Source organism: Megalops cyprinoides, chromosome 5 (genome assembly GCF_013368585.1).
Source record: "Megalops cyprinoides isolate fMegCyp1 chromosome 5, fMegCyp1.pri, whole genome shotgun sequence".
In the NCBI taxonomy this organism is placed as follows: domain Eukaryota; kingdom Metazoa; phylum Chordata; class Actinopteri; order Elopiformes; family Megalopidae; genus Megalops; species Megalops cyprinoides.
Window position 1 is genome coordinate 77687 of NC_050587.1, and position 26428 is coordinate 104114.

A 26428-nucleotide genomic window follows, 5' to 3' on the forward strand; every position below is an offset into this window, starting at 1 on the left:
ACAGGTACTATAGAGTATTCACAGCATTCTGACTGAAGGCATCTGATTAATGTGTATATTACAGTAGTACTGTGATTTGAGAAAAGTCTGTAGAATAAACTGATGTATCAGTACACATTTGTCTTTGACTCACTACTGTAGGACCCAGCAGTTACCTCTCACAGGGGGAAGGGGAAGAATATTTACACCTCAAACAGGAGGATGCAGTAGTTGAGATGGTCTTTGCCAACAACAGCATTAGGCTAAGAGAAATACACAACATAATCGCAGACAACAGCATATTTTCCAACATTGAGAATGTTAGCACTACAACCATTTCAAGAGTGCTACAGAAACATCAGATCAGGATGAAACAGTGGTACATTGTTCCCTTTGAGAGGAACTCTGAGCGTGTCAAGGAACTCAGGTACCAATACGTTCAGGTAAGCTATCTAAGGTGATTTGGAACAGCACAGCACACACACGCATTTTCTTTGAGATTTTGCACAACACAGTAATCTATGCAATTTGTGATTTACGGTACCTTGTCTATTCTCTAATTTACTGAAGAGAGTCATGGAGCTTGAAGCTAGTGAAACCGAAAACACATTCATCGTTGTGGATGAGGCCGGTTTCAACTTGGCAAAAAGACGCTGCCGTGGAAGGAATGTGACCGGGAAAAGGGCAACTGTAGATGTTCCAGGCCAGCGGGGGGCTAATATTACCATATTAGTGTGCAGCAATATCTGGTGATGGACTGCAGACCGTCAGTGGCCCATACAATACAGCATGCCTTATTGTTTTCTTGATGAACTTTATGAAAGGCTCTCAGCAGCAAGAGAGCAAGAGAGGCAGAATTCTTGTATACAATATTTGTGATTGTATGGGACAATGTGGCCTTTCATCACTCCCTCCACTCAGAGTGGTTTACAGCCCATTCCAGGATGATGTCGTTATTCCTGCCACCATACTCTCCTTTCCTCAACCCCATTGAAGAATTTTTTTCTGCATGGAGATGAAAGGTTTATGACCACTGCCCACATAACCAGATGTCACTTCTAAATGCAATGGCTGCTGGGTGTAAGGACATAACAGTGGAAGACATCCAGGGCTGGATAAGGAACTCTAAGAGATTTTTTTCCTTGGTGTATGACAGGAGAAAGCATTCGGTGTGATGTTGATGAAAATCTATGGCCAAATCCAGAGCACAGGATGGATTAGGCCAGGCCAACAGTAGATTTCTGAGCCGCTGATAGGTAGACAATATATATGCAAATTACTATATACAGTGAAAAGATTGCTAATTGGCATTTTTTGTTAGAGTAATTGATTTTAATTTATTTTTCTTTTCTGTACTACAGTATATGCACTGTGAGAACAAATAGCAAAATACAGTAAAGCCCACTGAAGAATACTGATGCTTTTGTGATTTGTTTCTTTATCATGTATTATTTTACATTACAGAGTAAAAATTGTTATTCTTGGTTTCCGATAAAACACTCATTCATTTACTGTTTACTGCAAATTTACCACACTCAATCATGACATCTATAGTGAGAGGCAAACAACAGATCAAAAGTTTCTTCAACTGCTTGGCTTGCAATATTTGTGGATGATTGTAGAGTAAGATGTGCTAAAGATTTACATATTTCCAAGATTCAAGGCAAAGGCATTATCATAAATGTGAAGTTCATACATGTAAAAGTTTGACACCAAATACAGAGGACAGGATGGATCAGCAATAGGGCTACAGTAGACTTCTGGTGGTATTACTGTGGTATGCAGAATCATGTGTTGTTGTTTGTAACTTACTGCACTGGAAATGAATATGTAACATCTGCATGCTTTTTGTTACATATTGATATAGATATAGACATAGATACATATATCTGATACAGTAACACATTATATATGCAATTTTGCAATGCTTCAAGTTGTTAGTGTTTTTTAGTTCATTGTACTTTGAGTGACAAAGCAGTCTTCCCGGGAGAGAAAATTTGCTATCGTTATGGCAGCATGAGTCATTTTTTGGTGAATTGTGAAGTGTTTTGGTGGTTGTAGTGCATTTTGCATGAAAGATTAACTGATGTACTCATATGCATGGTTGTTAAGCACACTGTGTTAAGAGTTTTAAAACACGGTATTGACCTAAGTGTGAAAATGATTGTAAAATCTGTAATGTGCATTTTTGCTTTATCCAGTCTGATTCCTCACTTATTTACACATGCATGCAGGAATAGGTGGAACATAAGGCAGTCAACTTGGCAGTTAGAAAGTTCTTTACACAAGAGAACTCTGCTAAATTCCTAAACACAGTGTTCCCCATGGAGTGCTGTCAGCTAGAAGTAGCTCAGCAGCTGGAGTAGTAAAGTATAATTAATGGTACATTCAGACTTCACCCACTCCTTCTAGAAGCCTGACAATCTAGAGGCACTGGGCTTGGTACCCTGCTTTGTTCCAGTGGTTATTTCACACTTCAAGCCAACAGCAATGTATTCTCTCTCTGTTTTGCCATGGTTACTTTGTGCATGAATAGGATGTTCACCAAAACTGCTGATTTATTAGACTGGACAAGTGCACAATTTAGTCTTATTCTAAACATTTTAATCATACGGTAGCTCTTCAGTGTGTGATTTATTAAAATTGTAGCTTTAGCAGCTCTACAGGCCATATGTGCAGCCAATGTATAAATGTGAATACATACATACAGTCAATGCAAGAGCTTTAGTTCAGCTCACCTTGGCTTTATTAGCTCCTCACTGCTTTACAATTAACACAGAACTTTTAACGGCATGCCTCAAACACTCTGCAGGGTTAAAAATTCCTATTTCCAGCATATGCCCTCTGACTTTAATATAAATATCCTGTGAGAATGATCTTGCATATTATTCAAATAATCAATTAAGCAATGCAGCACAAAGCACAGCCCTATTCCTGCTGAATGTATTTTACAAAAGTGGGACAATACAATAGTATTTCAGATTACAGATGCTCAGTCTTAGAGACAGAAGAGTCTATTTTCAAGGGACCTCTGACAGTTGCAGCTATGCTTTTCTTTTGAGTGAGCACCCTATTACTATCAATTGAATAGTTATTTTAAATTTCAGACAGAATTCCACACTGACATGAACAGCACCAGTAATTTGCGCTATTAAGCCTCTGCAGTTGATACAGAATGCGGCTGCACATCTGGTTTTCAACCAATTAAAAAGGGCTCATGTTACACTTCTCTTGGTCCCTTTAGCTGCCTGCATCATGTTCAATGCCTTGATGCTTGCATACAGGGCGACCAACAAAACTACACCTACCTACCTGAACTCACTACTGCAACCCTATGTTCCCTCCCAACCACTATGCTCTGCTACCGAACGGCGTCTGGTGGTCCTGTCGCATTGTGGCGTAAAATCACTATGTAGGACTTTCTCCGCCATTGTCCCCCAATGGTGGAATAAACTACCACACTTCATCGATTCTGTGAGTCCCTCTCTGTCTTCAAAAAAGATCTGAAGACACAAGCTCTTCCGCTCTCACCTGAGCACCTGAAACACCCCTAGAGGAACTTCTCATGTCTCCAGACTGTTTCCTACTAAACTATAAAATAAAAAAAACATAATCTAATGGTTTAGCGCACTGGTTAGCTTCACCAGCTAGTTTGTACCTTGCCTGGCCAACCATTGAATCCTGGTCAAGCAGTGCTTCTAATATTGTTGACACTTGTAAGTCACTTTGGATACAAGCGTATGCCAAATGAATGAATGTAATGTAATGTAAATGTTATGTAATGCAATTACTGCAAACCATGTGTGTTAATGTGTTGACGCAAATATGGTTTGGTTTATAAAATACTTGAAAGAGTACCATATGAGCAACTCATTATCAAACTCAAGTCATTAAGAATTAATGGACTGCTTTCAAAGAGAAATCATAGGAAGGATCATGCAGGCTGTTGTGGGAAGTGCAATGCCCCAAGGATGTTGGGGATAGTTAAATATAGTTTCAACCCTTGCAATAAACCGTTGTGGTTGCCTTAGAAAAAATTTTGCCCATGGCATCAAATGTATTAAGGCCACCCCTGGTTAAATTTTCAAACTTGTGTGAAGCTCAGGAATTACTCAAATAATTTAAAAGACATAAAATATAATCCAGACTTGGGCAGACATCTGGAAAATGAAATTTAATATGACCATACTTAAAGTTCGACATGGTTGCTGTTATAGTTTAAGGGAGGACATATGGCAGGAAAGCATGTGAAATATGAAAGACATGGGTGTAATAATAGTTGAACCAAATTTATCTGACAATGTGCCCATGCAGTTAAACTGGGAGTAGTTCAATTTAAAGAGCTTCCAGTGAAGGAAAATTGATTCTGGCATTCATGGGAAAAAGGACAATTAAAAAGGAAGTTATACTGATATCAAACAATGTATTCCTCAGACCACTTTTACAGCACTGTAGCGACTATCCCTTTGCAATTTAGATAGAGCATACCCAAAGGCCCAACATACGGATTTTGCATCAATTGAAGTTACGATTCATGAGAAGAAGATTTTTAAGTATATTTTTCACATATTAAAAATTGGGTTAAAAATGGGAGTGTTCAAGCGCTTGTGGAGTCTGTGTTTTTTGAAGGATCGCTTTCAAATTTGGAATATCCTGTCAGTGATGCCTTGTCATCGTGCACAAGAAATTTCAGAATGATTGATGCAACGGTGAATGATATTGGCTAATTTGCATATTAATTAGGAAATGAGGCAAATTGATTGGCTTGTAGCGCCCATGTTTTTTGATGTAGCAGCTTCTTTTTCGCAATTTAAGTCAGAATTTGGTTCAAGATGATGTGTTTCAAGTTTCGTGCAAATCAGCCCAACCGTTCAGGAGAAGATGTCATTTTTGCTGAAATCATAATTATGCAAAATAGCTCAAAATCCAATATGGCGGACTTGAAAGGTTCAAGAGGCAAAGTTGTTCCTTGTGATGAGGGGAACCAGTATAACAAGTTTTGTGACTTTTCGTCAAATGGTTCAAGTGGGCTGAGCTTTTGAAAATGGCAATTTCAATCCAAGATGGCTGCCAGGTCATGTAACCTATGGATGCCATATTTGAAACAATTGTTCAGGAGATGAACCTCTATCTTCCTACTAATATTGGTGACTTTTCGATGCACGGTTTTGGTTTTATGGCCAAGATTGCAAAAGTGGCAGAATAATAATAATAATATTATATATAGCTGCAAGCAGCAATTCCGGGGCCCAAGCACAAATAAGCCTAAATAAGTGTTTTTTGACGGATTGCTTTCAAATTTGGAATATCTTGTCAGGGAGGCCTCATCATTGTGCACAAGAAATTTCAGAATGATTGATACAATGGTGATTGATACTGGCTAATTTGCATATTAACTAGGACATGAGGCAAATTGATTGGCTTGTGGCGGCCATGTTTTTTGATGTAGCAGCTTCTTTTTTGCAATTTAAGTCAGGATTTGGTTCAAGTTTCGTGAATAATTATGCAAATTAGCTCAAAATCCAGTATGGCAGACTTGAAAGGTTCAAGATGTTCCTATGTGACCTATGGACGCCATATTGTAGTCAATTGTTCAGGAGATGACCCTCTACTATGCTGCCAATTTTGGTGACTTTTTGATGCACGGTTTTGGTTTTATGGCCAAGATTGCAAAAGCGGCAAAAGAATAATAATATTAATCCAAGTAAAAACAAGAGGGTTCCAGCACCTTCGGTGCTTCGACCCCTAATAATAATAATAATAATCCAAGTAAAAACAAGAGGGTTCCAGCACCTTCGGTGCTTGGACCCCTAATAATAATCCACGTAAAAACAAGAGAGTTCCAGCACCTTTGGTGCTTGGAGCCCTAATAATTTTAGCAATGCATTTCCAGTATTCCAAATGCTCACTCAGTTAAATGAGTTTGTGACAAACAACAGACAGCTATGGTTATTCAGTGAAGAAGCCATGAGCTGATTCAAAAAGAATAGTTATATGCTTGGTTGATGGTATGGTTTTCATTCAGACAGCTTGAATGTTGTCCTGATTTTGTCCCAACAGTGACAAATGACCAATGAAATTTATAGCTGCATATGAGTGCTGGATTAATCCAACAGCATAGAGGGACAAGGCAGCTGTCACGTTTGCATGAAGGGAATATAAACAAACGAGCATATGACAGAGATAGGCCACTAGAGCTACTTCTAATGTTCCTCCTCTGAAATTAAGAGGACAGCATTCTGGAGTTTCTGTTTGCTTCTATTTTCCCTTCACATTTGTGTCCAGTGGATGACTACAAAAGCAATAAATTTAGGATTACAATTAGGATTAGGGTTAGGGTTAGGATTGTCACTCATCATTGATGGGTATTGCAGATATTGAAAATATTGGACTGTTAGCCTTTTGCCAACTGAACATGAAGTTACCAAAAACAACCACCATCAGTGCCTGATTTTGCACCACCAAAATCAGGCCTTTATCTGTAAAAAAGCTAAGGGAAGTCTGATTTTTCAATCAGAAGAACAAAAGGGTATAGGTTGAAATTATCAATAAATAAATTGTTCTATATGTCAATAAATTATTCTATGTGTACAGTTATGTTCATTATGAAACTTAATCATTATGCAATTTAATATTTTCAAAAATATAAGAAGGGGAGTTGATATCAAGATAGTCATTTTTAATTTAACAGGTAGTGAGCAGACCACAATAACTGAAAATATGCCTGTCATGATGCATTATACTTTGTAAACCCTAAATTCTGTTTCTTACTTTGTTTTTACATTGCAATATGAGCACAATTAATTGATAGACACTCCTTGAATCTCAGTGTCCATTGTTCGGTTGTGAGGGAAATACCCACCACAACACATCACTTTCCCAATGCCAGCAAGCACTTGTAGTTTTGTATGTTTCTGATAGACTTCTAACTTTCACACTCAAAGTATTGGATGAAAAATTTGAGACCATCAGATGAGATATTAAGTAGTTCTCAAATCTTACAACTACTTACAAAATTTGGACTCTGTTCGTAAATATGTGCAAATAGTTTGCAAACTCATGTAGCTCATTGCTTCACTGCCTGCAGGTCACTACATATTAATCAATGTGTAGCTCAACAGCCAGCAAATATAGACTTCCATCAAACACTAATCACAAAGCTGGCAGAAATGCAAAACAGGCCATACTTGAGTGACTTTTCACTGAGACAGTAGCAGCACAAAAACAATGTAATGAAACAGAAAATATTGCACTATGCAGATTCCAGTATACATACTGTAAGGAAAATGCAAAACCTGCTTCAGTGTTCTTGGATGGTCACCTAATACAATCAAAACTAACTCAATTATCAAGGAGGGGGGGTCTGAGACAAAGGGAATTGATTGGCATACCTTGATCCTAACAATGACCATTTGGTTGCCTTCCACACCACACCCTTTGTTCCTGTATGAGGTGCGATACCTCTACCCTTTCTCTCTGTGGAGCCTCAAAAACCTTACAAATGTAAATGTCCATTTGTTTCTCTGCCACCCAATCAGGGACAGGAACCTGCATTTTATTTCAACATTTTATTTCAGGTTTTGGGTATAAAGGCTTGTACCCAAACCACATCACTTTGTAAATGACCTGCCTTGCTTTTACCTGGTATGTTTCATACTGTAATTCAACACTAGTTTTGCTTTGTTATTAAATTGCTTTCAACTGAAACTTTGGAACTACGAGCCTTACTTTACAAGAAGGAAAAATCCCTACAATACACTACAGTACATCACAAATAACAGAGTGGATTTACTTGATATGAATTGTATCATTAATTATGTAATTATGAACTACCCCATCACTGTCAGTCCAGTTAAAAACATTTACATGTGTCATCACACTTCTCAATGTTACAGTTTTGGGTTTTTCCCATTCTTGCCAGAGGATTACACCCCCTTAGTTCCAGTAATATCCTTGCCACATGGAAACACATGATTGCACTACTTCAGTGAGGAACCCATAAAGCAAAAAGAGCAGGCAGGACAAGTTGTGGCATGTTCAATGTGTCTCAGTTAAAGCCTGGGGTGTGTGAGCATTAATTTACCAACAATATTACAGGCCCTGGTGTTTGTCAGCCAGTGTTACTGTCAATCACCCTTTAGATAAGACCCAAAGACAGACACTGACAACCTCTTTGGGAAATGATTAGCAGTCAGATTCTGTGAACCAGGATAGATAATTGTGTACAGTTTTTATTATTGTTTAGCAGGGGCAATGACTCATTGAACATTTTCCTCCTTAGTGTATTTCCTCCTTAGTGTACATAACCATTCAACAATTTAAGCTTCCATGGAAACAGGTCGGATTCTGAGTAATAAGTGAGTGTTTGGAGCAAAAGGTTGATCACAAGTATGTGTACTGTTAATTATTGACAGCTTCAGAGCAGTGAAATGAAGCAAGGATTGGAAATGTTTTACTTCCTACCCATTCCTGCACGTATGGCTGCTTCCACTGGTGAAGGCAATTCTCCTCTGCATCTAAAGTATGCAACTAGCGTTCTGCTGTGCTTTCAAACCTTTAAAGCTCCTAAACAGCAGTGACCCAAAATCAAACCCCAATAGAACACCTCATCTGCCTCCAGTAACAGCATCAAACCCTACTTCAGCCTCCAGTATAGAACAATACCATACCTCATCCTCCAGTGCAGAATCATATACCACCTCAGCCTCCAGCATAGAACAGCCTTGCATAACTCAATAGGGCCCAATCGTCAGTACAGGACACGACCTTTCATCAGTGGAGTCTTAGCTGCTGTAACAGCACCCTCCCTGTGTATGCACTGTGGCAGGAAGCAGGTTGAGTCCATGCCAGGCTTTAAGCACAGTGCTTTTGTGCTGATTTAATGAATACATAATTGAGTCAACTCCCATGTCAATTTCCGTAGACCTCTGCTAATTGCTGGCTTGCATTAAAAGAGAAAAATCCTTATTGCTGAAGTAATACCTAAATATGGCAATAATAGACGAGGTGTAAAAATATGGCAGCAACGCTACATAAGAAGGATACACTGGATTCTGAATGCTGGCACACATTTCATGAAAGATGACAAATATAGCAAACATACTATCATGACAATGAATTGTAATGTCTGCAACTAGCAAAAACTGGACACAAATGAATACAGTGCAAAGCAGTGTATTTTCTGTAATTTGGATATCTTTACTAGGAAACACTCCTCAGCTTTTATGTTCACACCTTTAATGCCTGTTTTATGTATTCATCTTCTGACTTGAGACAAGCACCTGCATACCTGCAACACTGTGATATTTAATGAGGTAACTAAGGAACTAAGAAAGACTCATGGGTACAACAGTAATGCACTACCTGGATACTGAACCTTATAGAGATGCATAAAATACTATTACTACCAGTAGAGCAATTCTTAAGATTTTTTTGGTTACCTAGCCTTCCCAGTTAACAAAATGTATAATATACTCACAATGATGAAGACTACACTACAGGTATAATTAACTGTGCTGTCAGCTGTAAGACAAAAATAGCTTGTGCTATTTTTGAGAGGAAAGGGAGATCTAGAAAAACTATCTCCCATCAGAGATGCTATTCAACTATACACCTGTAGTGAAGGTGATGCTTGGCATGTCTTTGAACTCCACTCTTTGTACCACATCAGAGATGAGGAATTCTCCCCTCATTTTCTGCTCATCAAAGTGTCATTAAACTAGGGCTGTGATCAAATCTGCAAAGGAGTAAACAAAGTGCCCAAACAAGTCCATACCTCACATGGCATCACAGAACTACATACGTGTGTTATTTGGGATACCATATGAGACACACTCCACTGCCATGGCTTCTGATGAAACAATAATGACTCCAAAAAATTACATGAAACCATGGAAATGACAAATCTGTTAACTGTTTATCGTAGCTCACAATCTTGAAAAACATGCCTAATCTGAAAGTGGGTTTTAGACTCCTGCACGAATCATTCCCATTATTTACAAGCACAGTTGAGATACTGAAGGACAGAATGGCGAAAAAAAATTTAATCAATCTGTAGGAAAGTAACATTAGATGTGAAATATCAATATGGACACATATGCAAAACATTACTTTAATGTCAGAGTCCCTGCTCTGATTAGTTGAAAACTTCAAGCTCCCTAAATTTAGTTAAGTGGAAAACCTCTAACCAACCACAAGAAAGAGCCACAAACATTACAAACACCAACAGAAAAATAACCGCTTTCCTGTTCAAAGAATGAGGCATTGAGGTGATGTTCCACATCTGGCCCACACACAGAAGAAGCCAGGCCAGTGATCCAGCCCTACCAAGCAAACAGAGAGGGCCAAGCCACATGTGACTTCCTGCTGTCAAGGAGGGAGCCTGAAAAAGACTGAATATTACCCAACAACATGAAAGATTCTCAATGACTCCAAGGAACAAGAATTCATAAATCCCATGCAATGTGAATGGTTCTCAATTTAGTGTCAGGATCAGCGACAACAAACTATATAGTATTTCAACTATAACCAAAATTGTTTTAAAATCATATTTTTCATCTATTTAGGTTTTATTATGTAATAAAAATGGGAAAATATGGGAAAAATAACAATGAATAAGTTTGTTCTAAAATCTAGGTATGTGTTCATTACAGTGTAACTAATCATTTTTACTATATTTAGATAATATGGTCCAAATCAATGATTATCTTTTTGACCCCCACTCCCATTTAAAGTGAACTGGCCTCAATTAACTGTGAAGTTCACACACACAAAACACACTATCTCTGTCCAAGAAGGTCATACTGTTATGGGATTAAGTCCTGCTTTTCCAGGGGAAGCTGTTGAAGATTTAAGAGGTGGTCTAATCTGCCTAGAAATTGTCCTGGGGTGCCACTAAGCCCCTGTCAAAAACTGTGACAAAAATCCCATTTTCTGCATATTTCTGTTTGTTTTATTAATCAATACATGGGCAAAATGATAATGAATATGTTTGTTATATTGTCTAAATTAAACATAGTTATGTTGACATACTCTGTGAATACTTGACCTTTCACCCCTTGAAAATGACCTTAAAATTACAAATCCAAAATGTTATCCACCCTAGCCTTGTTGGTCATACCACCTGACCATTTCAGTCTGACATGGATACAACCTGTTAACAGATGATGCTGTTAGTCAAAATAATCAAGTCAAAATAACTCATGTTGGCTGTCTAATTACTATTATTTCACCCCTAAAAACAAGTTCACTCAGTTCTGTCAGAACTTTTTAAAAAAAAAAGTTTATTTCTGATATGTGGTTTGTTACGTATTCAATGTGCTCTGAGGATTGGGATTTTAGTTGACTGGGATTCACTTTGACTTTGATCTGAAGACTGTTTATAAAAACATCCTATGTCCATCCTTCCATGTCCATGGCATGCAATACCACTCACAGTAACAAGCTACAACCTACAGTAAGTCGTATAGAAAGACTCTGGACTCTGCTATCCAGAACTATTGACCAGTCTCTCTCCTTCCCTTTTTGTCTAAAACACTTGAACAAACTGTGGATAACCAGCTATTCTCCTTTTCTCCTAGAACAACCTTCTTGACCCTTTTCAGTCTGGCTTCAGAGCTGGTGATTCCACAGAGACTGCCTTATTCTCCATTACTGAGACTCTTCAATTAACCTGAGCTTCCTCCCACTCCTCAGTCTTGATTCTCTGCACGCCGGATTTCCAGCGTGGGGCTGGAGATCCCATGAGCTCCTAGTTCAGGCCCTGGTCCTCTCATGCCTGCACTACTGTAACTCCCTCTTTGTTTGTGCAATCAAACCCCTACAACTAATCCAGAATGGAGCTGCATGACTTGTCTACAATCTCCATAAATGTAGTCAAGTGACTCTCCTCCTCACCTCACTTCCTTGGCTTCCTGTTAGTGCTTGCATCAGGTTCAAAACCTTGGTGCTAGCATACAAGACAGTGACTGGGACAGCACCCTCATACCTACGATCAGTCTCCAAACCATATGTACAGCCCAGATCTCTACGCTCTGAAACCATGGGGCAACTGACTGTCCCATCCCGACAGGGTCGCTCCTCTCAGACACAATCCCTGTCTGTAATGGTCCTCTCAGCAGAATCACTGGTCATCTTTCCAATGCAGACTGAAGACCCACCTCTTCAGACTGCATCTTAGCTCCACCCCCCCCCCCCCAACACCTGCTACCTCTAGTATTTGATGCTACCTCTACTATTTGATATTTATTTTACATGTAGTACTGTGATGTATTTTGGATTCTGTGTTCTATTGACTGATGTATCATAGTATATTTGACTTCCATTGCTTTCCAAATCCAATACCTAGTTAGAAGTTAACTTGTGGTAGGTCTAACACTGTGCTCATTTAACTTCAATAACTTATGTTCTATTGTGCTAGAATTTGCTCTGGATAGGAGTGTCTGTTAAATATATTTAATGTAATGAGAGATGTTTTTAACACTGGTACCGTTTTCAAACAATGTTGGTTTTAGAACCACAGAATTTTTTTTTGCATCAGCATTGATCTGAGCTAGCAAAGCAACAATACTTAATACGTGTAGCTATATATGTATGTACGTAAGTAAATGCCTATGGCACCACAAAAAAACACAGGCATGAGTTTTAAAAGCACTGTTACATTCCTGATGATAACACACATGGAAATACATAGAGCTTATGTTGAGCCAATTGACTGAATTGATTTGAAATGTTGTGATTTTCTGCTCAACAGTTTTTGCTTAAGAGGAATGAAAAACTAAATTGTGTTTCATAATATCACATCACAACAAAGATACATATGAACACCCCACTATCCTCATATAGTGACACCCTGCATACCGTGCACTTGTTGGGCTTCTCACCGGAGTGGACCCTCATGTGGATAAGAAGCTTGTAGCGGGCGTTAAAAGGCTTGCACTTGCGTGGACACCCGGCCCAGAAACAAGTGAAGTCATCGCCCTTGCGCTGGTCAACATGCAGCTTTTCAATATGTCTAACTAGCTCCTCTTGCTGGTCATAAGTAGCACTGCAGTCCACCCAGCGGCAGCAGTGCCCTTTACTGGGATCTTCCGGTTCCCCCTCCTCCTCCAGTATGGGGCACGGATGCATGGGAAGGGAACTGTGGCAAGGATGTAGGGGCAGGCTGGGTAAATGCATTTGGGAGTGCCCCAGAAAGTCACTTTCAGATCTTGGTAAGTACTGGTGGGAGTGGTAAGGTGGTAGTGGGTCATGGGGAGGGGTGGGTGTCCTGACAATGGCCAGCTCCAGTTGATGTGGTGAAGATGGAGGCAAGCCACTGAGAACAGGATGCCTGCACTCTGCAAGTGGTGGCAGAGCCCTGCTCTGCCGCTGAACCACCATGTTGACCAACTGTACACTGCTCTCCAGCGCCCCCTTCAGTTCCAGATGCTGCATGCGGGAGCACTCAGTTTCAGGATGGTGCTCACTGGAGGGATGTAGGACCAGCATGGTCTCAGACAAGCTGGGGGGGCAGGGACTAAGATGGCCAGGGTTCGCCAGAGGGATACAGCTGCCCCTCACACCAAGGAAGTGCCCATACACTTCAGACTGCATAGGTGAGACCACAGGGTATGAGGCTGGGGAGTTGCAAGAGCCATTAATGTAGGCTACTAGTGATGTCGGGGATGTGCGGATAACTGAGTTGAAATCAATACCCATACCATCAGATAAAGGTGACACGGAAAGTGCCCTTTTTTTGGAGTGGGCCGAGTGGCAAGGGCTTGGGAGCTGTGTGCAGCTGGCTGTGTCACCCCCAAATAGGAAAGAGGGCAGGGAAGCAGAGTTAGAGGTGGTGGTGGCTCCAGACCTGGCGGTTCCAGGAGGAAGGCTCAGCAAGTCCACCCCCTCACTTCCTCGGATGGAGTCTTGCTGAGGAGGCAGGGGAGGCAGCACACAATATCCAAAGGGCCACTCCTGCCTGCTGCTCCATGCTGCCTGACTCTCCGCAAGGCTGAGGGTTGTAGAAGCCAGGGACTCTCTTGAAAGTAGAGACCTACGGCCACAAAAACATGCAGCGGTTTCAACTTGGAACAGGTACTGCAGATTAAACAGGACATAATATATCCACAGTGTATCCTTTCAGTGTGTAATTCAAATGCTCACTGGATTTTTAGGGACCTGGGACATAGGAGTAAATGAATACATCCCAGTGTATTGGATTAGGAGGGTAGATAGTGGGAGTAAAGAAAAGTGAAGGAATGTTTAGATGAAGTCACTCCTTATATTTCTGTCTAGAGCAACAGGAATGCCTTTCTGTTTGTTTTGCAGCACAGAGGTCAGAATAGCGTGCACTTCACAGGTTGACTGGTCATTTCACTGATCACACTCAATACCCTTCTCCATATTTGAAATTCCTTAGACACATTCCTTAGTCTTTCCTTGGCTGAGGAAATAAAGATTTAAGTATGCTATAGTGATATAGCAGTGATAGTGAGCTGACCTGGCATCAGTGTAGGGCCCGGCAAAGTCAGCTGTGTGTGGGAGGCAGTGTGGGGCATGAGGAGATAGGATATTCGCTTTGACAGACTGTGAGGAGACAGAGCCGATGCTCTGCACAGCCATGGGTCTGTTGGTCACCATCAGATTTGAATGTCCATGTCGCCCCAACATCCCACAGCAAGGCCCGGAAACAGAGTTACCTGCAGAGAGAGGAGGAATCAAGGGTTTCCTTGTGAGGTCAAAGATCAGGTGCTGTGATCCAAGAGTACCTTCACAGCCTCTCTTGAAAAAGTTTTATGGAAGTTCAACAGATCTCCAGATTTTGCGAATTACAGTTCACACTAAGAAAAGACAAAGGTATACTGTGCATAGTAGAACATTTTGTGCACAATCGCCAGACTTTCCACTGTACACCTTCCTGGATATAGATAATTATTCGTGATTTACAAGATTATAACAGATAGACACAATTAAGTCTACCGCTGTACATGATTAATCTACTACTGAAATTCCCATGCTCAACAAGAGGTGGTGTGCTAACTTGCCAATACCCTTTTAGGAGGTCAAAGTTATTAAGAATTTTAGTTGGTCTAGCCTGATCAATACAATTACGCATCCATGGAAGAGGGTAACAATTGCTTTGGTCTCAGAATTCATCTGGACTGGGATTAAAAAAAACATGGGGAAGAGCTCCAGATGAACTCTCCAGGTTAGTCTGTGCCACCTCACAGGTTGCGGTAAGGCTAAACCAAAATTTGTTCATATAGTCAAGCAGGTTAGCAGGTATATTGTCAGCCAGCAACTTTTCTTTAAGAAGTTTCAATGGCCATGGACAGTATGACCAAGGCCAAATTTGATGGGCTAAAACCCAACTGAAACCACCACTCTCATTGAAAACATCGTCAAGGAAACTTCCTCACATCCCAGTCCTCAAATTCACAACAGTACATTCACAGCATCACAACTTCGGGTGATATATACTAGGGCTGAACGATTAGTTGATTTCAAGTCGAAATCGTGATTTGAAACAATGTGATTAGCAAATTGCAAAGGCTGCGATTTAGGATACACGTTATGCAGCGCGCCTGACCCAGGGTTTAAACTGTCATGTCAATGGTTTTACAAATTCATGCCATCCTCCTTGTGTGACAGTCATGCTCACCAATCAGAAGTGCCGTGCTCCTCCCGTACCAGTCATGCTCACCAATCAGAAGTGGCCCGAAGTGACTGCGTATACGCCCACCAACAAACACGTGAAACCTAAGGAAAACGTTACATTCGTGGTGCGGAAAACGTTTTAAAGTTAAAGAAAAGCAGCACTTCGGTGGTATGGGAGTTTTTCGGGTTTGAGACGACAGATGTGCACCAAAAGAAGGTATTGTGCAAGTCCTGTCGTGGAACAGTCGCCACGTCACGAGACAACACCACAAACCTATGTCAGCACTTGAAAACCCCCCAGAGGCAGCTGACGAATGTACGGCCAAAAAGTCAAGTCAAACTAGTGATGCTCTAGCCCAGTCTAGTGAACAAACTACTATTTCAGAGTCATTTGCGACTGTTTTACTCCGTATGAATAGAGCTCACGAAGGCACCGTGAGGCAATGAATAACCCCCCCCCCCCCCCCCCCCCCCCCCCCAACTAGTTCCCCAATAAATTAATTTCTCTAAATGAGTAAAATCATTATTTGTAGTCGTGTCACAACAACCAGCAAATTTAGAATAAAAGTTTACTTTGGAAAGGGAATATCGTTCTTTCTGGTCACGTTTTGTGAGCGTGCCAGTTTTACTGACTGCATCATTATCAAAAACACACAAGCACAATCAACTTGAACCTAAGCCTTAAACATGTACTCGCTCTCCGGGAAAAGAAAAAAATGATAGTGATAGGCGTGTGTTGATTTATTTAGTGACCAGTTTCACGTTAGTCATCTTTTGAATAATTTGGCAGCAGCAATTCTAGCCTAGGCTATTTGCTAGCTAGTTTCTGTACTATTAAAACTACTGTACGTTAAATAAATATGATTTCCGGATATGTTGAATTCATTAATGAACGATGACCGCAAGCACAGTAGAGACATTAAACAGGTTTTTATTTTCGAAGATAACTCATGGCTCCCGCTTGTTGACACAGATTAACTGGGACGACTCAGCTAGCTACAACAGTCGTTTAAAAAGCGCTGGGCTAAAAACACGAGGTAACCGCCTTTGCAAATCAAGGACGTAGGAAGTATTCTGGCCTGGGCTACTTTTTTATTGGTAATTGTTAATTAACAAGCTAACGTTAGCTAGCCAGCTGTTTTGCCACTGACATAGGCCTATTGCTGAGGTAAAGTTCGTATCAGCTAGCTAGCTAGTAATACCGGTGGGAGAATTATGTGACCAACAGGTGTTAGAAACTGCAGTCGAATAAATGTTTAATTAAGCTAAACAAAAAGCGTACACACAGTATGTACTGCACTTCCATGCTTTCCTGTTGTTCAAGGCCACAGATTTTCATCAATGTCTGTTTTCCCTGGCTATACAGTGAGGGGAGTGTGTATATTTGTCTTCAGCTGTGGCATGAAGACAATGGCATGCACCATTCATTACATCAAAGTGTGACTTTTGGTTATATGAATTAGTGTCATACATTTTCTGTCTCCACAAGGAACATAACTCTTCTTATATATAGGCCTAATGAGACACATCCTAATGTTGGGTGACACACCTTCATGTTGGGCAAACTCTGCCCCAGATGTGCATCTCCTATGTCCAGTTGAGCTTAGTAGTAACAGAGGTGTGCAGCTCTTCTTGAAAGCACTTAATTGGTGTTTACACGTGCCTACCTTCTTATTTCAAGCCATCCTGATATTGTTTTATTCTTCAATATCAAACTCCCTCCTACACCCTTGCTATTAACCCTTTCGTGCATACAGTCACACCGGTGTGATTAGCCGTTTAGCGGGTATGCTGAAACCGGTGCGATTAGAACATGAGATTGGAAAAATTCTAGCTTTGAGAAAACAGCGAATTAACACAAAAAAAAGATAGCAAATGTGGCGGTGAAACTATGAGAAGCCTAATAACGCTAATGAAAGCATAATGAACCACGTAACCTAATACACGCGCTAAATAGCATAAAACAAGTTACGTGTGAAAGGGTTAACACCGTGACCAAAGATGGGTTTCAAAAACTCCTCCGAACACTGGATAAAAGATATGGAATTCCCTTTTATTTGCTCTGCATTTTATCCCTATAGTGGCAGCCTTGAAAAAAAGCCTTGTGTAACATTTATAATTTAGTGATCGCTTTTTTGATAATTATTCTATGGTTTGTCAATTTATAAGCTAAATGCTGGATATCAGTAAATAATGTTCTATTGGTTACAGATTGTACAATATTTAGATGCTCCTCCTGAGCCATAAGTGAATGACCTACCTATTTCAATGTCAGAGATTGTTTACAGAAAGGTCCTATTATTTTCTTATTGGAATTTTTTTTTTTAATTGTTATTACTGTAATTATTTAACTTAACACTGTCACAGCTTTTGTGATAATTATTCTATGTTCAATTGTTCTATATTCTATACCAATTATAAAAAATGTAATAAATACATGTTGGCAGCAATTCATATCTTTAAGTTCTCATCCTTGCATTAGCATATAGAGCAGTTAATATTTTGATGGCATCTCATATGGTAATGTTCCATCACATTTTAAATCTATTACACAGTGAATATTTAACTGAAGCTTGACTTTAAAAAATGATATCGCAAATCAAATCGCAATATCTGTCAGAAAATTCTAAACATGAAGTTTAGATAGCCTTAAGAAGCCTAAAACATAGAGAAGAACTTGACAAAGGCTTTGACTATGAACTGAGCTGTAACTTCCTTAAGGGACAGCTTCAGGTAACCTGATAGATGTGTACATAATTGTAAGTGAATGATTACCATCACTGGTTCTCAGCAAAGGGCCAGCACAATCCAAATGACTCTACTTAAGGGAATAAGCTACAAAAGGGCGACATCCACATTCTGATTACGTTTCACATTAAGTTAGCCAACAAGGCTGACAATAAAATGCTAAATAACTTTTCAACCCAGACCAAAGAAGTTTCAGAACTTGGTCATATGCTATAGTAAGCCCCAGATGATCTGCTATCATAAGATGAGTTAGGGATTTGTCTCTGCTACACTAATGGAACCATTATTTCTTCTGTAATGTTCCACTCCTTAGGAACTATAACATTTTGCTGTCTCCATTTCCTCATCAAGTCCAGGGCTCAATGCTCACATTGGTAGTAATCCTCACTCTTGCCTTTGGACTCAAACTTAATATCTTCATAGAACTGCCAAAAAACCACCATTTTGAGTAAGCACATGTGCATCCAAAACTGCAGAATGACTAACCAACAGCACCTTTTTCATTCAAATAGGCAGCAAGATCATCAGGAAGCCATATTTTAAATTCATATATAAATTCCTAAATGTTAATGTATATAATATATATTTATATTAATAAATTTATCTCCTAAAAATGTAGCCGTCCTGTGGTATAATTTCTATTCTTTTCCCTACATATTTCTGGAATAAGATGGTACAGTCTTTAAATAGTTGAATTGGCAAGTAAGGCAGAATATGCCCATTGTGTGCCCATAAAAGGGGGTATTCTGATACACCCACTTGCATGAAAACTAGTAGACGGGGCTGCATGCGTGCTCTCACCTAATTCTAGCTCCCTCATATGCACTTACCTCCATTTCCATTCCCTTATTTTACAGCCCTTTTCAATGCTAAAATCTCATGCTCAAAATTTGTCCCATTCCAAATTCTTCCTCTCTCTATCCCCTTTGCTAATTAAACAGTTTTTTTTCTGATAAAGCAAACTTTTTAGTTCTAACCTGCAGTATATGTTGTTCAACAGCTAAAAATGATCACCAGATTTTAAGAGTCTACAGGTAAAATGGTATGATAATACTACATATTATTTATAATCTGCAATCTCAAACACATTTGCTTTAGAACAATCATCAATCTTCTCACTAGCTTGAATTACAACAAACTCCCTAAATTCAAAAGCCATTTTCTTCTCTGATGGGAAAGCACACATTCCAGAATGTGAATGTTAGGAAAACAAACTCTCTACACTAGTAACACCATACAAATACAGTTGAAACAAAACACTCAGTAACATTGAAATCAGACACTGATATGTGATGCTATTCCTGTTGTTATAGGCTAACTGTGGGTTGTGCGTGTTGCCGAAAACAGTTAAGTTGCCTACAGTTTCTTATTGGTTGAAGCAACTTATTGGAACAAAAGAAAAGGAAAGCAGTCCTGCTCTATTAACACACAAGGAACTACCTGACGAAATATCAAAATGTTACACATTAATTGGATGCTCCCACCCACACCTGTATTTTGAACTTAAATGTAGAGGTTTCTTTGAGGTGCTTGGTAAAAATGTGTTTAGATTTGTGTTAAATTTCCTGTTCGTTTAGCAACAATTATTAAGACTAGTCAGCATGGACTTCAGTTTGCAGAAGTGTCATATCAATTGAGAAAAACTGTAAAGTTCCTCTCTTCACCTTACTATGATATCATGTGGCACACTCATTACACTGGCACAGTAGAACACTAGGTTGACTGATTCAGTGGTACAGGGAGATTATGCATCATGTCACTTTATAACAGATCGGAACAGTCTGATCTGTTTGAAAGCACTCTTGAAGCAGTTGTCTTTATCAGATTTCAAACACAAATATTGTTTTTTCCTGTTTTGAAAGAAACAGATGAATACTCATGGGATTCACACAACAGACCTGTAATGCTCAGGGACACTTTCTGCTCTGTTAATTACAAATGAGTTTTTCTCTTTTACCTCCATGGTTCATTTAGGAGCAAGCTTTCTGCTTGGTTAAATATCAATAAATATGAGATAAAGGGCTAGGAAGAGACATGGCAGGAGCTGGTGGGGTGATACAGAGGTGAAGTGAAGTATGTAAATTAGCGGAGCTGTTGGACAGGAGGAAAACAGCACTATCAGGTCTTCAACAGGCCTTCAAAAGTCTGTTGCAGGGTAGACACACAGAGCCGGGTTCCAATTACTTTAGTTTTGAGGACTGATCTGTTAAGGGTACCAAATCCTTGTTCAATTGGGTAACATTATAGCTGGATTTCCATTTCTTTTTAAACAAGGATCATTGTGGCCTTATGTCCCAAACCTTTTGTCCCATAACAGGTAAAAGGTAGACATAAAATGCAAAATACTTAATTAGCTAAACTGTAGGGTTTCCATTGATATTAAGAGTTGATGCAACATTGAATCCAGTGGTGAGTGGTTAGTTGTTTTGAAAGTAAAAATCAAGAGGTAATAATACTTTTAATAATACTTAGATATTAATCAAGTTTATCTGTATATATTTATTGTGTCATTGCCCTTACAACTTAGTAACATAGTGTTAAAGTGTGTTCTGAAATATGTTTTCATCTGTATATGTTAAGTTGTAAAATTTATTAGTAGCATTGTTACGATGCTGTCTTTAAATTTGGACAATGTTCTGAGACTAATTGTAATTTATTTATTTAACAACTCTATAAATAAAAAATACATGTTGGATTGTCATTTGACACAATTTCAAACAACTCATATAAAACATTACAACCAGCCTTTACAATCATGAGTGACTTGTATCTTTTGCACAAAAAGTACAGATGCTTTCAAAAAAGCTTTAAAGTAAGAACACAGTTGTTACACTTGTATTGTTAATTTGTATCATTAATAATACAATTTTGTATTGTGTTGCCTAGGTTGCCAAATTGATTACTTAATGTTGACTTACCCATGGCACTACTGTCTGTTAAATTTGTTTGGAGCTCCAGACTGCTGCAAGATATGGCTGGAACAAGATGAGAGGGTGCTTGTTTTCCTAGTAATGGCAGGATGCTGAGCCTGTTCTGTTCGTTTGCACTGGTCAATGCCTTTCTCCGCAGACTAAGGGCAGGCAGCAAGACAGGATTCTCACAATATGTCCCAGAGCCAAAGGGCATCGCCATGCTGCTGCTGGCACTGATGCCACCAGTGGTTGGGTTGGATGTCCCATGATGAGAAGTTGAGCAGGGAGTACATTCACGCACCCTGATGGGGGGCACCTGCTGTCCAGTGATCATGCCCACAGATGGGGGCACACTGGTGGGGGAGACCATGAGGTTGAAGGTCTTCCCATTCATCTTAGCTGTGAGTGCTCTCACTGGGATGTACAGGCAGTCTGAGTGGGACGGGGCTACAAATGCATTTTCTTTTGGATCCTACATGCATCAGCTCTTCAGTTACCTATTTACACATATAGATAAAAATATGGGAGCCACACTGACCTTCAAACAGCTTCTTTGTGCTGACAGAAGGTATGCATCTGTATGACACAAATGTACAGGTGTATTCATCAACATTAACATTAAAATATATGAACCAAAACTAATTGACACACTGACCCAAACTCAATAAATTTTATCACATACTGTACACATAATGTTCACTGGCACAGATTCAGCAAAGTATGTAACCAAAAGTATGTAACCTGTGCCCAGACAAACAGTAGTTGAGTGTTTTTAGCTTTTGAGATAGCATTAGATCCTGTAAAAAGAACACTATGCAGAACCATCTGACACTAGCCAAGACACACACCTTTAACATCTGTAATACACAATCTAATTTACATCTATTATAAAACTAAGAAAAGAATGCATTTTACCCAACATTGAAATTAAAAAGTGTTTTAATCATTGCTTTACTCATGTCTACTTTGAAATAGATTCACACATCCAAAAATGTATGTGATGGAATAAACAGTCAACTTTGAAGTCAATTCAAAGTCAAGCCAATTCACCAATGTGGTGTTTGTTTCAGAAATATAAAGTAAATATTTTTTCAATTTTTGAATATTTCAAAAGGATCCAAAAAGCTATTAAGAATTTCAATTTTTTTGATAGTGGGGATGTTTTGGACTGTTTTTAATGGTGAGGTTCTTTACTGTTGAAGTTTTCATAGGTGTTATCACACCAACCTGCAACAGAACTAACGCAGAGAACGGTGTGGGGAAAATTAATATCAATAATAGCACACTTGGAATGGTTTAAGTACAGAATTTTTGTGTTAATGGGTACGTGGTTATGATTTGTGGAACCTTAAAGACAGAGCTTTCTACAGCTCACTCTATCCTTAAACGTTTATATTTTCAGTATCTTTGAAAACAGATAATGAATAATCATACATTACATGGCGAGTAGGCCTATTAGAAAATTCTTTGAACCTCACTATGTCCTTTGATCAATGCGCCCTCAGATTAATAACAGTTGAAATGTTTCTATGTATTTTCCCATTGCAAATTTATGAGAATACAATAGCCTCCAGCAGGTATGTAGCTGGCAATCATTTACAATAGCAATGCTTCGCTGGTCTTTTGACTACCAACTTTACGTCGATCAATGGTCAAATGTAAATTAATAGAAAGCAAACATTCCCAGATAATTAATTTTCTGTACGTAATAGGCAGAAAATTATTTAATTACTTAATAGAAATAACAGGCTTACTCGATACAACAATTTGGTATTCTAAGTAAGAGTCTAAATGAATAAGAATCAGAATAAAGAATAAGAGCAACAAAAGGTAAATTGCAACCTTAACGCAAAAACACGGCTATTAATGGATAAGATTCTTTACGCCCACTCTTGCCAAATAAGAAGTTGGCCTGCTACGCTGTGTGTATGAAATTGTACTCACCTGGTAACCACTGTTTCTTCAACACGAACTGGACTTAGCTGCTGTGAGCGGTTCGTCGTGTAACTGAAAATTCAATGTGTCAAAACGGGTTGTGGCATAAGGTATGTGGGCTGCAATTTATGCCTTATCTTCACAAAACTCTCAATGTTTATCACCTCACTGCATCGTCTTCTTAGCTTCATAACAAACTGGCGAAACGTTTAGAACAGTGTCAACGTACTTCCCCCTGTTCTCTGTTTTCCGTAACTCATTGGCTGGCAACGAAAAAAGTTCAGACGTCGCACACTCCCTCTGCAGTTCAATGCCAATCTGTGAATAAGCACGTGCCTCTGTGACCAACTCGAGGGACGGGCAATCACATAGCGTTAAAACTGCACGAGTCAGTGAGAACCTCAACGTCTTATGTGTTGGGACATTTTTGGTCAAATTAACCCTTACTCTGGTATTTTCTCTGGAACATAGTAATCCTCATAATTAATTCTTGCATTTGCATACCTATGTGATTGTATAGTACATGATTAAGATGGTGATATTGATAGAATGTTACTTTACCTTTGTGTGGATTTCATATATGTCAATAACAAACACACTCGTATGTTCCACAGTTAGACCTGTCAGTTTGATTATTTATTTGTAACAATAAACAGCACTGTAGGAAGTAGAGACAAAGTATGACAGTAGACAAATGTAAGTAGGCAATGTTAAAGAGAAATTTTTCATTGTGGAGCCAGAGAGAGATTGTCCCTTATTTTAACTGTTATGCACTCTCATAGGGAAATTGTCTCCTACATAATCATGATCTTATGTGCTCTGAATAGAATTTGACTATTCTAAATGGCTGAGATATCTGATATTTGTACACATTTGCAAAGTTGAAGATTCATGGAGGAGATAAACAATATCACATGACACCTGAGCATTAAGGCCTTGGATGTCACTCTAGGTAAGAGTATCCCCCAAATTAAAGAACAATTTATATATATATATATATATATATATATATATAATGAATTATAAACAAATTTGAAATCTCCCCTGTGATATTTGTGAATATTACACGATTAAATCAACTAACAATGCCAATCACCTGCCATTTCTGTACTGCTTTATACAACCCCCTAATATCCCTCCCTCAGCTCTCCCCACCTCAGCCCAGATTGGATTGTGCACAGCATGTTTACAGGCTGTTGGAGTATTTGAACAGTCAGTCCTGCTACTTGGTTGGCATGGCAATCACATTATTTGCTTTATTGCAACGTGGGAAGGTAACTAAGTATGGCTGGAGTGGAGGCCCTCTGATTCAGAGCTAGAGGGAAAAGCATTACTCCTCACATGTGCTGTCCAGCAGCTTACAAGTGTTGGAGTATTGAAAAGCATCCAGTAGATATAGGTTTATAGATCATGCTCAGCTGAGAGTGTTATAATGATGAGGAAAGACTAAAAATATTTTCAGCCTTTCATTATGAGAGGCAAGTACCACAACACTGGAAAAGCACTGTCATGTCTGCTCCAGTGTTTAACTGTTGTTAAGGTATTATTTTCAACAATTTAAATGGAGCATAGTTTGTGTAAAATGGAATAGTAATTAATAGAAAAACACAAACATGCAATGAATGAATAAATAAGAATCCCTAATAGGGATTCTTATGGTGGAATGGTGGACCTAACAATTTAGGTCCACCATTGGTGTTTCAAAACAGAATGAGGTTTTAAGTTAAAGTCACAACTGAGTAGTTTAACTACAAGTCAGGTTTGCATTCAACCTGGTGAAATTCAACATCAAAATTCTCAGCAAAATATTGTTGAAATTTTATGCACCAACTCTGACTATGACAAGGAACAAATTACCACGGCTACAAATATCCATGCAAAAGATTCAATGAACAAAATACTTACAAGTTAGCATTTTCATTAGAACAAATTTTGCTCTAAAATGCCACATAACTTACATAACTTACTGAACTTTTTCTCTTAAAATTGCAAATGAGTTAAGATAAGTGTTGCAGATTTAAGTTTTTCTAAATTGATTTGGCACATTCCTTTAAACTGAGATTTAAATTAACCATTAACACACCTGTCTAAACTGAAAATTAAAAATACATCATCATTGCTTTCATACAAATTATAATACTACACACTATATTAAGAACATAAAAACATATTATGACGAGAACAGGCCATTCAGCCCAACTAAGCTCGCCATTTCAATTAAGAGAATCCAAAACTGCATCGAGTCTGGACTGAAAGACAGCAAGGGTCTCTGCCTCAACTACATGACCTGGCAACCTAATCCATGAATTGATAACTCTTTGCGCAAAGTAATACTTCCTTATATCAGTGCAGAACTTACTCTTAACTAGTTTCCATTTATGTCCCCTTACATAAATAGGTCTGACTAAAGCATTGTGTAATTTCAATATTCAATTCAATTCAATTAATTTTTAATTTGTATAGCGCTTTTTACAACACAGCTTTACATTGTTCCCAGGCCTGAGACCCCCTGAGAGCAAGCCTAAGGCAACAGTGGCAAGGAAAAACTCCCTCTCAGGAAGAAACCTTGAGCAGAACCGGGCTCAGAGAGGGAGCCCATCTGCTTCTGGCCGGCACTGGGCAGACTGTCAGGGCTCAGGCAGGGACTCAAGCGCAGACAGCGGAATAGGGTGCGCAAAGCGAAGTTTAATAAAGCCAACACGGGGAATCCAGAAAAACGTAGTCAAAACAGGCGAAGTCAGAAAACCAGAAAAGCATGGCTAACAATACCAAAAATCAGATCCAAAAACGTGGTCGAGTAAACGGGCAAGAGTACAGATAAACAGCAGGCAGGCAGAACAGGAACAAACGGCTTGTAGCGACACAGACAAACTGAGACGAACTCGCGATGAGACAAGAAACAAACAAGGAATATATAGGGCAAGGCAGATGACAAGATGGGGTTCAGGTGTGCAGGTAGGCGGGTGGAGCCAGTCAGATGACCAGGTGGGCGGAGACAGGGCGGAGAGCAGGGCAGGGCTGGAACACAGGGAAAAAACAAAAGCACATGGACAGGGAAAACAAAAACAAAAACAAAACAAACCCGGCTAGGGAGCCGCAGTCCTGACACAGACAGAGTTAAAGACAAGTTATACAATGTACTTTAAGACATTTACGATTGATAGACAATAGTAGTTAACAGCAGAGTGATTAAAAGAATGTCTCCTACGATGTCCGGT

General features: G+C 39.2%; 1 protein-coding gene across 1 annotated transcript in view; it reads right to left on the reverse strand.

The window, feature by feature from the left end:
• The window catches only part of LOC118777393 (zinc finger protein GLIS3-like), a gene marked incomplete at its 3' end in the record, with an annotated part of 76245 nt that extends 54576 nt beyond the window's left edge, over nt 1-21669 (reverse strand). The window contains exons 1-4 of the mRNA XM_036528230.1: nt 21577-21669; nt 18734-18788; nt 14459-14657; nt 12838-14011 (exon numbers count right to left, since the gene is read on the reverse strand). Coding sequence (XP_036384123.1) covers nt 12838-14011; nt 14459-14657; nt 18734-18788; nt 21577-21669 — 1521 coding nt within the window. The remainder of the gene's footprint in view (nt 1-12837; nt 14012-14458; nt 14658-18733; nt 18789-21576) is intronic.
• Between the last annotated feature and the right edge of the window lie 4759 nt (nt 21670-26428).